The 13448-nt window shown below is 38.8% G+C and overlaps 1 protein-coding gene across 1 annotated transcript in view; it reads left to right on the forward strand.

Moving 5' to 3' along the window:
- Positions 1-5585, forward strand: part of Rad51ap1 (RAD51 associated protein 1) — a 29049-nt gene extending 23464 nt beyond the window's left edge. Inside the window, exons 8-9 of the mRNA XM_013145171.3 lie at positions 2548-2694; positions 4242-5585. Of these exons, the coding sequence (XP_013000625.1) occupies positions 2548-2694; positions 4242-4387 (293 nt within the window). The 3' untranslated portion in view covers positions 4388-5585. The remainder of the gene's footprint in view (positions 1-2547; positions 2695-4241) is intronic.
- Positions 5586-13448: the final 7863 nt, after the last annotated feature.

Raw genomic sequence — 13448 nt, forward strand, 5'->3', positions numbered from 1 at the left:
CAGCACCCCTGCAAAATGATGGGGAAAAAGTGAAGGCTCAGAGGTGATGTGTTTGTTGGAAACCTTGCCTCTTAGACACCAGGGTTGTCCACTCAGTTCTGGCTCCATATGCTCCCTGGACAAATTAAACAGGGATGTGTGGTTCTTAAGTTTTAGCTTTCATGCCTGACCAAGTCTTTTGAGAGTTCCTTTGCCATGCTTTCTGCTTTTTAGGTTTTCCCCCCAAAATAGATCCAATTAGAAGCCACTTTAGAATAACTTTGTGAATTTGTTGTGAAGGAAGTTATAACATTTTTTTAATTCATTATGTATTATGGATTATTGGAGTTCTTTGCTTTTGCTTCATTTTGTTTGTTTTACTGGTATACATTTTTCTGCCTTAGTTTTTAAATATATATTTGTCTGAAATTAAATTTTTCCTGACTCAGATTGTGTTTAAGTAAGAATTCCTCTCACCCTTAATAACATGGTGCTGAAGCAAAATTTAAATACTAATTGAGACATACTCTTCCCTCTGCTATATGTTGAGTTAATGAGGTTTTAGTTCGATTTTTAAAAAATTACTAACAAATATCGGTGCTTTCCACAAATTAGATTTTAAATATAGAAACTCTAAGAGATAAAATATGTATTAGTTTCCTATTGCTATTATAATAAATTAGCACAAACTTAGTGGTGCTAATTTATTCAAACATGTATTTGTGTTTTATAGTTCTAATATGCAAAAATGCCCAAATCTATCTGTCTGCAGAGCTTATTCCTTTGCCTGAGACCTTTAGAGAATCCCTTTCCCACCTTTCCTGCGTGCTGTGGCTCAGCCCAGTTCTGTCTGGCTCTCTCGCATTGTGTCGTTCTGTTTCTCACCTTTAGGTATTTATAAGAACCTGGGGATTACACTGCACCCATCCAGACAGTTCAGAAGGATCTCACCAGTCTCTTTGGGGACTCTGTAGAGTCCTTTTTGCATGTAGGAAACATACTCACGTGTTCTGGAGGTTATAACCCAGACATATCTTTGAGGGGCCGTTATTTTGCCTACTATAAGAGATAATGTGAAAAAGTCATTAACAGTATGAATATATATTTATATTTCCTTTATATATTTGTGTTTCTTCACTGAGACACACTTAAAAGTTCAGTTTCCAAGTTGAAATTTGCCATTTGAAGCCTTTTCTATATACCTTGAGGCAAGTTGCTTCGTAAGGGACCTTAATATATAATATTGGAAGTAAAATTTGTTAAGTAATAGAATTAGGAATTAGTCATACTAATGTGTGAATAGCCTTTGAGAGTCTTTCATTCAGCACACATTACTTTCCCTTGATAGAGAAATTTTGAAAACAGCACTGTCCAGTGTGGTAGCCACTAACCACGCGACTCTATTTCATTTAAGTTAAAATTAAACAAAATTTGAAAATCAGCTTCTCAGTTTTGCTAGCTATATTTCAAGTACAAAGGAACTCTGTGGCTTCCACATCAGCCAGCACAATGTAGGAAATGTCTGGTGTCACAGAAAATTCTGTTGCACAGAACTACAGCAGGATACAGATGTAACATTAGGAAGAATACATAGTGAAATTGTTCCTATTCATACTCACTTAAAAAGCAGTCCTTATCTGAAAATGAGTTTATATTCCTCATCTTAATCTACCCTCACCCTCTCCCAGACTCCTTTGCACAGTCTGCAAAGTTCTTCATCAATGACTGTGCCCTGTCTGTATCTGTTACTTTCTCCCCCAGTACTGACTTTGGAACTTCTCATTGTCTGCTCCTTCTACCTGGAAAACTTGCCTCAACTCCTGTCTTGGTTTGGCTCAACCATCTCACCTACTTTCCTATGACTTCCAAATACATGTACCAGATACGAAGTTCCCTTTACTTCTATTGTGTGGCATGCTCCTTAGCAAGCTGCATTAGACAACTCTTTTCTTTCCTGACCTTCCCCCTGGAGCCCCATGAGAGGAGCATAAATTTCTTGAGCGCAGGATCCATGAATTATATATTTTCTTTGTAACTGCAGAGCCTACTATGACACTAATGTGACCCTTGTGAAGTGGTCGTAAGTATAGAGTTTAGAGTCAAGTCTGTTTTCTAACCTAGCTTAGACACTAGCTGTCAAAGCACGGGCTAACTGCTTAATTCTCTGTTTCCTTACCTAGCAGTGGACATAGCAAAGCCTGCCTCCAAGTTGTAAAGGGTGAGAGGTAACAAATGTGAAATCACATTGCCTGGCTTGTAAATGCCCATAAAAGATGACTATCCTAGGGCTGGGGATTTAGCTCAGCGGCATAAGCGCCTGCCTTGCAAGCAGGCAGTCATGAGTTCGATCCCTGGTACCAATAAAAAGGAAAAAGACCAAAAAAAAAAAAAAATGACTATCCTTAGGCTTTTGATAAATATTTATTGTCTGATAAGAGTTTACCAAGTTTATATTGCCTTTTTAATTTTTCATAAATTATGAAACTTTGTAATTTTTACACATATATGCTATACTAGAAGTTTATCTTCTTATATAACAGACTTCTTTATGTATATTTTTCAAATAAGTGACTGTAGTAGACTCCTCTCCAGCTACAATCAAATCAGAATCTCAGTCCTCAGCAAAGAAAGTTTCTTCTTCAGAGGCCACTGGGAAGCCATTGCAGATATGTAGTCCTTCAGCTGAAAGCAGGCGACCAAAGTGGGTCCCACCAGGTATGGTATATTTATGGTCATGGGCAGGGGCTTAGCAATTTTCCTAGTGATGAAGTTTCTCCTCATTAATGTTGCATATGAGCATTCTCCTATATTATTGCACATTCTTCAAAACCAATGTTTTTAGTTGCTAGGTTATTATCATTTAAACACTATTATTATTAGGCAACCAGGTTGTATACAATTTATTCATTATAAATAAGGTTGCAACAAAAATAAACATCCTTATTTTAGAAATCTGTCTTCATTCCTATTTTAGTAGAATAAAATTTCTAACACCTCTGTTTCTTGAGGGCCCACATTCTATTTCTTTATATCTTCCTAATAAATCCTTTTTAAAAATTTTTGCTAGTATGATTACAGTGTCAAAGAGTATGAGAATTGGGGATTCCTAACATACACATTTCTGGCAGCAAATCTTTAGCCCAGGACCTGCTGGTCTCCTCGTTTTTACTGAAGCTTTGAGGCCTATCCATGGCGTACTAACTACTTAGCTACAAAGAAGGATCTCATTGAGGCTTTTATAGGTAAATGGTTGCAACTAGAGACCATACTTATAATCGAAATAAATCAGACTTGCATGTGTAAACAGCAGTTGTATCATCTCCCTAGTGTAAGAAACTGAAAGAGTAAATAAGATCCAAAAGGTATCATAAATATTGTGAAAGGACAAAAAGCTACTCAAAAGGAAAAGTAGGATGGGGGAAAGGGGAAAAAACAATTACGTAATTACGTGTGTGTATATGATAGCTAAGATAATTGTACTACTAATACTAATAGTTCATGCCTAGGAACAGCTAGTGTGTGTGTGTGTGTGTGTGTGTGTGTGTGTGTGTGTGTGTATTGTTGTTGTTGTTTGTTTTTGAGACAGGATCTCACTGTGCAGCTCACTTTGTAGCCCAGGCTACATGCAATGATCCTCCTGCCTCAGCCTCCTGAGTGCTGGGATTACAGGCATGTACCACCATACCTGGCAGTTAGTGCTTATATTGTTTGATCAATTTTGCATGTCTATATCTGGTAATCTGAGCAACTATTTTGAAAATAACAATTTGCAATGTAAACCAATGTTAATTTCCTACCATCTTTGAAATCATATCGTTTTTGTTGTTTTGTCTTTTTTTTTTTTTAATCTTGCAGGACTTTAAATTAGATTTTTATATTACTTTAGAAATTATACTTGGATACATTTCTTTATGCATGTACAAGCAATGTTATTTGCTCCACGCTTTCTTATTTCAGTTGTCATGGTTAAATTTTGGCTTATTAGCTTGGCCTCTGGATGGTAAAACGGTTTGGTTATCCCTTACTCAAAGTGTTTGGGACCAGAAAGTATTCCAGATTTCAAAGTTTTTAGAGTTTGAATTTTCATATTAACTTATATTCCTTCTGCTTTTAAGTACTTGCCATGCTTTGCTTTAGTTTATTCCTTGATAGACCCTGGAAAGCAGAGTGATGGTTAACTTTTTTCGTCTTCCTGATTGAAAAAAATTAATCATGGTTAAGAGATTTCTGACATCAGTGTTCCGTTTTCTGTTCCCTTTCAGCGGCATCCGGAAGTAGCAGGAACGACAGCAGCCCACTGGCAGGTGTGACTGTCAAGTCCCCAAGTCAGAGTCTCCGCCTTGGCTTATCCAGATTAGCACGAGTTAAACCTCTCCATCCAAGTGCCGCTAGTAGCCAAGTGTGGTAACAAAGAAATGTTGGTCAAGAGAATCAGTTTTGCAAGTGTGTTTATAGTTGACTTGTATTTATAATTTTGAAGGGAGTGGTAATATAGAGGAGTTCTATAACATGTCATAGAAATGATCTTTAAGCTAATGATCCTCTGAAAAGCTCTTCAGGACTTCGGGAGAGGTTTATTTACAAATTATGTTCTCACACCATTCCTTCTGAAGAGTATACTCTGCTTTCTTATGTATCATAAGTCACTGTCATTAGTCAGTGGCAGTTTTACGTAGAGGAAGTCCATATTGTCTGTTGGTGTGATGTTCCTCCCTAGTCCTGTCTAGTTATGACCATCATTTCTTTTAGGAGACATTTCTAAAATCTGTAAGCTACATTGTCAGTTTTATTGCATGAAAGTTTTATATTTTGTCCAAATCCTATAGTAAAAATTAGAACTGTTGTACATATTAAAATGGTTACTGTATTATAGAATGTATCTCTTATTTGGAAACAGAAGGTTATTGTATAGCAGATAAAATTTAATGACATTTTATAAATTCTTCACTGTCAAAAATCTTAAATAAAAGAAATTTTCAGAATCCTCTTTTCCTGTTTCTAGTTGTCTACAGTTTATGATAAAATAAAAACAGTACAAAGAATGTTAATCTTTTTTGTTGTAGACACAGCCAAAGGGAAACTTTTTTTTTTTAAAGTAATCATTTTATATTAATACTTTAAATACTGGCTTTGAAATATATAGTTGCTCTGTTAAATAATAGGTTTTTAGGAAACTTCAATTTCAGTTATGAATAAAAATAGTAATGAATATATTTATGGTGAGAATTTGAAACTGCTCCTGGTTACTTTTTAGTTTAAAAAAAAATCAGTTGTTAACCTTAAAAAGTGTATAATACACAACTCTTGCTTTGTGGAAACATCTGTGTTAACATGAAATTAGTAATTTTGAGTTATGATTAAATAAGCACTTAACTATTACTATTGTGTACTTTTTTTTAACCTGATAGACATTTTTATGTTATCATCTATCACCTTACCTACTCTACCCAGCCCTGTTTTTAAAACACACTTTACAGTTACATAGCATTGGATTTGTCTATATGGTATAATTCAACAGTGAACACTAGGAACCCACTCTAGCAGCTTCTGGTATCATTGACTACTTATTTGGCACCAGCTTAATAAAGTTGCTTTTGCCTTATGCATATTAATTGTGTCTATTTGAATTTACCTCTAAGTGTGTTAAAATTGGTCTGGATGATAGAGTTTATAATTTTCAATTGCCAAGCCTCAGCTGATGCTACACACCCTATTCCCTTATTAAAACATCTTTTCCTCTGGCTCACGTGATGTCTTTTGTAATTCTCTCCCCGCCTCCCTGCCTACTCTTCATTATTTTGCAGCTTCGTAAGCTTTCATGTCACCGACATTATATCTCATTCTGTGCAGTTTCATTCTTTCCCCCTACTCCCCAGCCACTTTTTAGTGTAGATGAGTTCAAACTTCAGTGGTCCCCTCTTTGACAGTGGTTACCAAACCAGGCTGTTTGGCCCCCATCTTGCTCTTGCCACAGATCTGTTGTGTAGTAGCTCAGTCTTCACGTCCCTGCCACCCTACTCCTGACATCTCCCCTCCTGGAAGGTTTCCTGTTAGTTGATGGTACAACCGTCTACACAGGGGCCTAAGGTGTAGTCCTAGGACTTGGTGTATTTTCCCTCACCCTTCACGCTCAGTAACTAAACTCTTCCATTGTCTGAATTTCTCAAAACTACTCTTCCATTTGCTCTTACTCTAAAAGTACATCCTTTACTCTAACCAGCATTCTTGCCTTGGTTTCATGACTATGCTTGCCTACACTCCACATTGCTCCTGCCACAGGAGGTCTCTAAAATAAGATCTAAGCTCAAACACCCCTTGCTTAGCTTAGGGTACCCACACACCTCAGCCCATCTAGTTCTCAAGCTACCTCTGGCCGACCCTCCCTTGCTCTTCAGTTTTGTCTCACTCCTAGTGCTGCATACTGAGGGCACCAAGGTTTGCAGGTCTCTGGAGACTAACTTGCTTTCCTTGCATGGTTTAGACTCAGATTAACTCGGCTTCGCTTGTCTTTTCTCCCTGCTCTAATCTGCACTCTGGGACAAGCTATCATTGGGTTACAGCTTTCCTTCCTAGGTGTTCCTAAAATCTGGTACAGACTGAACACTCAAATAGTGTTCATCTGATGAGTAAATTAAATCTGGAATTTTTGTTACATACCACCATGTACTTGTTTGGAAAAGAGGAATGAGAGAATTCCATGTGTCTGTCCTGCGGTTTCATTCATTTCACTGATCCATCAAAGATTGGGGTAAGGGAAGGGGGTAAGAGGAAAAATATTTAGGCTGATGTGAAAAGCTGTCTGGGACTAGACCAGAGCCTAAGCCCATTAGCTCCTCAGTCACAAAAAGGGTGGAAATCGTTTCTATAGCGACGGAAGGAGGGTGTGGCTCTTTGCTGCTGAAGGGGTTCACTAGTCCTGACCAAAGCAGTACAGAGCCGTGGGCGTCTGCTGGATGCAGCTCCTCCCACCTGCTACACGAACCAAGAAAGAGTAAGAGCTTGAGCTTGGAATCGGACTGGTTTGCAGTGGATGTAACCCCGGGGCCAACAAGGGGTCCTTTGGGAAAAAAACATGGGGGCGCCAAGCGGGAGGAGGAGGATCGAAGGCTTACGGAAAGCGAGAAGTGGAAATGTGCACACCTGGGAAGGAAAGCACTATCTTAGATCTTGTTGCCAGCACGTGAATCCCCAGGACCCTGTCGATAGAACGTGGCATTGCAGACTCCAGGGGAGTACAGGAAAGAGGGAGGGGATTGTAGGGAGCTCCTAAGAACTACCCTGAAACTGAGCTTTCGTGCCCACAACCTGGGGCACGAAAATCGCAGATCCCCTTTGCTTTCATTGCATGTGTGCCTGGTGGTCATAGCAGCTCTGCGACATGCATCTGGCATCCACGAGCATCTGGTTGCATTAAGCACGTTCCCAGCCACCTCTTAGGCTTGGAGTCTGCTCAGCCAGAAGGCAACCCCTGACACAAGACGGGGTGAGGTGTGGAGGGTCCCACCTCCACAACATTTTGCTCTCAGCACTACTGGGAAATAATTTGGGAAATACCCAGTATCAACAATGTTTTCCTTTAGAGGGCGTGGAACAACACAAACAATTTAAAAGTCTAGTTACCTTGTGGCTTTGCTATGTTTGAAATGTCCATCACACCCCTTATGGCCTCTCCAACATGTTTTAAATGATTACCAGCATTGCCAATCTTAATTGAGGCTTGACTGTTCAAGCTTCAGTGGAGACTGGCCAGAGTACAAGGCCATTTAAATGGAAAGGCTCACACTCTCGAGCCACCTAATGTAAAAGTCTCTTGACTTGCTAGAGGGATTTAATCACTTGAGAGTGGTAAACTTGTGAAATCCCAGCCTTTTCAGGAATTTCAACATGGGTGAAGCATCATTGCCCTGGGACTGGAGCCTTCTCTAACTCAGCCCTTATTCAAAGAAAAGAGATAAACCTATAGGAAATGCAGAAAGTAAAGCAGAACACCCACAATACAGGCTGACCCCATCATGCCTGGGTTGCTATCTATCATAGGAGAAGGAATTTTCTTGTGTGCCTTTTTTTTTTTTTTTTTTTTTTTTTCCTTCTCTACAGTATTAGGGATGGAGTCCAAGGCCTCACGCTTGCTAGGTAAGCACTCTACTGCTAAACTACATCCCTAGGGTGGGAAAAGGGTTTGAAGAAAACCACAGAATCTTGAAGGGGGGTGGGTGCAAGGGGAGAGAAACAAGGTTTTTTTTCTATTTCAATTTTGAAGTTGAAAACTAGTAGAAACCGGGTGGATTTGTTCTCTGCACTTCACAGAGGATAGTAAGATATTTTCCTCGGTGTCATTCTTCTGCAAATAATTGTGATGTACCAACCCTCTGTAAAGTAATAACCAAGTGTGAAGGTAGACTTCTCGGATAATAGTGTGCTGTCAGAGGAATATTCCAGCACAGACAAGTGATTGTCAGTAATTATAGATAGGATTTCTGCCAGGGATGGGAAGACGGATGGGATGGTTTCCTAAAACCTCTTCCAGCTCTTAAGTTTGTGAATCACTGGACCGTGAAAAACTTCAAGGTTATAGGCAGAAGAGCAGAGGAATTCTCCTTGGTACAAGTGAATGTCACTTAAATACATTGTCTCCTTTTGGAAGAAGTAAAAAGGAAGTCCTTACCATCCCTACACAGCCACAATTTCTGCTCCTGAGGCAGCCCCCAGTGTAAAAGATGAAGCCACCACTGACAATTGCAGTAGAAATACTAAAGTCTAATAGGTAAATCTCCGAAGATATATGTCCTTTCTGAACAGTGAAGTACTGTATGCAACGAAAATGCCCATGTAAAAAAGACTGCAGTGTAGTATTGCTGGCGGGTTGGGTTGGTGGGTCCCCGCCAGGCTTCCAACTCTTTGAAAACAAGGATTCTGCTTTGTTTATCTCTGATTTCCCAGTTGCTGACAGTTGATGTTTTGCTGTTTTTTGATGAATTGAATTATATTGTCACAAGTTCCTCTTGAGGGCAGAGAATATGCCTTATTATAATTGTCTCAGTGAATGTTTGTAGAAACAAAGAGGGAGAAGGAAGGAAGGAAGGAAGGAAGGAAGGAAGGAAGGAAGGAAGGAAGGAAGGAAAAGGAAGTGTGATCATTAGCAGCAAAGCAACCATTACTTTGTATTTACTGTCGTGTGTGTGTGTGTGTGTGTGTGTGTGTGTGTGTGTGTGTGTGTGAAAATGAATGTTCCCATGTAGCTATGAACCATGAACCTGTAGTTACAGCCCACACGGGAAACTGAGGCAGAAGGATCAATGAGTCCAGGAATCCAGACCAGCCTGGCTAACAAGCCAAGACATTGTACTTTTAAAAGAAAACAAATTAACGTTCCCATTCACCTCCTCTGTTCCCACTCCTCAGAGATAATTGTTTCTTAAGTTATTTCTTCCAGATCTTTCACTATGTACGTATAAAAATAAACATTTTTATTAAATATGTAACATAATCTCTTACTACTTTTGCTTTGTAATTTTGAGTATACATAAAATCCACTTTGGTGTGCCACATTTTTTAACTTTCCATCGTGTGGACAAGTAAATACGTATTTTTCATATTCATGTTACTCTAAAAGTTCCCACATCTTCAGTCCTCTAAATCATTCCAAAGTTGTGGCGCTGCCATCTTTGCAGAGAGGGCCTGAGGAGAGCTCACCGTGGAGTGAACTGCAGAGGCAGCAGTAACTTTGGAGTTAATCCTTGCTCAGCCCCTATTTTTTATTTTTATTTATTTATTTATTTTGGTCTTTTTGAGGCAGGGTCTCTCTATGCAGTTGAGGCTGGCCTTGAGCTCACTTTGTAACCTGTGCTGGTCTCAAACTTGCAATGATACTCCTGCCTCAGCCTCGGGAGTGCTGGGATTACAGGCATGTGCCATCACACATGGCCCTATTTCTTATATTTGTTCATTCCCTTAATTGTTGCTACAGTCAAACTGAAAAAGGACTTTTCCCCTAATGTAACAAGGATTGCACCTGTTACGAGAGCCCTCGTAAATTCCCATTCTGCTCGTATGAATTAGAGTGTAGCCAGACTCCTTGACCTTACGCAGGGTTCCACCTTGCAGTGAGTCAGTTATTCATAGAGCTGTGCACTGAATGAAGAAAGGGGCGAACATGGCTACGTTGTGAGACCCTGGAAAAGTAGCTCTAATAACTCTCCCCCTTTTCTTTTTCTACATTAAATTATGGAAGCAGCTCCCAATTCAGCCTCATTGTAGAATACCGTGTTTGTAGCAAGAGAATGATGTACTTTTGCAGTGAGCTAGAGGAAATGATCTTCTGGCTACTGTTCTCTTCACTTGCTCACCATCAACTTCCTCTCCTCCTCCTCACCCTCTTCCACCTCCTCTTCCTCCTCCTCCTCCCCCTCTTCCCTGGCTCCTGCCCTCCAGCATTCTTCCTGCCCTCATCTGACCACCAGAAGGAAGCTAGATGATTAGACTCTGGCCATGTTTTGAGCCTGTTTTGGTTTTGTCCATCCCTGAGTACCTGGGCCATTACTTACATTTTATCTCATTTTTATATAATAAACTAATATTATTCATCCTCCCTTCCACAGGACTCAAATGGATGCTAAAAAACTGAAACAGAATTTGACTTCTTTACCAGTTTTGAAGGTGAAAAAGAAAGACACTTTCACCTCTGTGAAGGTAAGGATCTTTGAATTGAGTAAAAGATTTATTCTGTATTTCCTGTACCAGGACATGTAGGAACTTTTTCCTCTGTTATTTTCCTTAAATCTTTTAAATCATGCAATTGTCGGCTGCCAGTTCGTAGACAGGCTTCTCTCTGTACTCCTATTTGTTTGCTGGCTCAGTGTGTGTGCAGCAGCTGCTGGCCACGTGAGGCTGTGGCATCCTCCACATGTAACTAGTCCAAAGAAGATGCGCTGTGAATGTGAAATATGCTACACGAAAGATGACAGAGATTTGGTGTGAAAAAATGAATATAAAATAGTTTATTAACAGCTGGATGAACTTTATATCAATTAATAGCTTGATAAAGTTGTAAGAACAATTTTGTGTTGATCCACGTGAAAATGGTATCCCGAGTTTATTTTGTTAAAAAAAATAGATGATTAAAGTTAATTTCCCCTGTTCCTTTTTACTTTTGCAATGTGCCTGCTAGAACAGTGAAGCAGATGGCTCCAGCTGCATCTCTGTTGGACCACCTGCATCAAAGGGCACAAGGTGTCCTCAGGGCTGCACACCTGGAGTCAGGGCAGTGCAGAGCACAGGACAGCACTTGGTGCTCTCTCGTGAAATAAAATGTAGATGGCTGTTTATCCATTTTGTTTCCTCTGCAAATACTAAGTGTATGTGTGTTTCAGATGTTTGTTCTAGGTGTTGGAGGCACAATGAAAAATGAAACAGACCGATACCTTCTTCTTTGTAGAAAAACGTGTTGTTTTGACTAAATGCTGAAGATGATAAACTCCCTTCTCTTAGTAGCAAAGTTTTGGAACTGAGTTAACCAGAGGTTTTCAACCTTACTATATGTTTTTAATTGCCCAAGGAAGTTTTCAAGACTACTGAAATCAAAACACTATTTTAAGTTATTTTCTACCCATGTGGGGATGGATGTCAATTTAAATGCCAGTTACGAAACCTTGTTTGCGTTAAGTCTCTGACTGCTGGCTGTGAAACTACAGCAGTCTTATGTTCCTTCATTGTGGTGATATTAGTAGGTAAGAGAGCTAAGTTCTTTGACTGGTAGGCTTTGGAAGCCCAATAATGTGCTTTTCCCACAAGGTGAAGTGGCACATACCTGTAATTCTAGCACTCTGTGAGGCTAAAGCAAGATGGTTACAAGTTTGACCCTAGCTTGGGCAACTTAATGATTTAGAGACCTTGTTTCAAAAGGGCTGGCGATGTAGCTCAGTGCTAAGGCCCAGGGTTCAATCCCCTGCACCGGAAGAATGAAAGAAAGAAAGAAAAAAAAGAAGAAAGGAGAGAAAAGATTTTTACCTTCCTTTCTCTCTCCACTAAGAAATTAAGCAAAATACCTGAACCAATAAGAATTTCATATTATGAGGCAGGTATATTACTGTCCAACCATTTCGTATTGCAAAGGAATAGACATCACAGTCAAACCTGAAGAGAGAGCAAAATGCAAAAGTGTTAGTTGCCATTCGTGTCTAGGTTTTTAGGGTGGCCCCTATTATTTATGGTAATGAATTTATCTTTTAAATGTGAATGACAGATTAAGACTAAAAGAATTTCTAATAATTGCAGTCCTAAAACTTTTAAAATATAACCCAAAGCAGCCAACTTGTATTTGAATGATACCAATAAGATTGAACTTCTTTTTATATATTTATTGGCCATTTTTGCTTTCCCTTCTTTAAAATGCCTGATCTGATTATATCATTACTGTGTAAATATTCTTCTATGACATTGTCATCTTATTGATTTGCAGATTATTTTATATACCCTGTCTGATAATACTGTAACAATTGTATACGCTGTAAATATCTTCTAGTTTGATAGTATGTCTGTTTTAATGTACTTAATTTTTTAAAGAGCTTTTGTCTTTTCTATATTAATCTTATATCCTGCAGCCTAACTATATTTTTGGTTGTTTTTTGACTTTGTGTTAACTTTAGATGAAAAGAAATAGTTTGTTAAAAGTAGGCACCTTTATAGTAATGCTATTTTTGTCTTATTTAGCAAATTATCACAACTCTGAAATCATAAAATATATATGTAAAACCTTTTAAAAATTATGTAATTTTACCTTCCATAAGTTCTAAAAATTCTTCTAGCCATTTTGTCTGTGTTTGCCTTATTCTTTCTCTTCTTCTGAAGCTGTGGTGAGGCATCTGCTAGACCCCATTCCTGCAATCACTAACCATAAGTTCTGTTCTTCATCTCTCAGGTAGTTGCTGGTTAATTTCTTCAAACTCATTTTTTTCAGCTCTGTGGTTCTCTCTTCGTCTATGTGTAATATGCCCTCAAGCCCATCACTGAGTTTTAAATTTTAATTATTTTCACATTTGCAACTTTTAATCTGCTCACTTTTAAACTATCAGTTGCATGACATATTTTACTTATATTATTTAGTCTTTTTTATTTCTTTAAGCAGCTTGGCTGTGGTCATTTAAACATTTTCATTAATAATTCCAGTATTTCAATTATTTGAATGGTGGAGATCTGATTCTGGTGACTGTAGTTTCTGCTAGTTCTCACAGTATTTCATTTCTTTGTGTCTTTTCTAACTTCCAAAAGTTAGTCTTGTTTTGAAGAAAAGGCAGCTGAACCTGAGAGAGCATGGATGGCTCGCTAAGGTCACACAGTTATTGGCAGACCAAGAATAAAGTCCAAGTCTCCAACTTCAGATTCCATGTGTTTTTCTCTATCGTATGACTCCTTAAAGACCACTGGTTGATGGATGGTCAGTAATCCCACAAGTGCTGACTTTGAGCCAAGCA

Source organism: Cavia porcellus, unplaced genomic scaffold, assembly GCF_034190915.1.
Source record: "Cavia porcellus strain 051 isolate PalLab524CR breed Dunkin Hartley unplaced genomic scaffold, mCavPor4.1 scaffold_27, whole genome shotgun sequence".
Taxonomy (NCBI): Eukaryota; Metazoa; Chordata; class Mammalia; order Rodentia; family Caviidae; genus Cavia; species Cavia porcellus.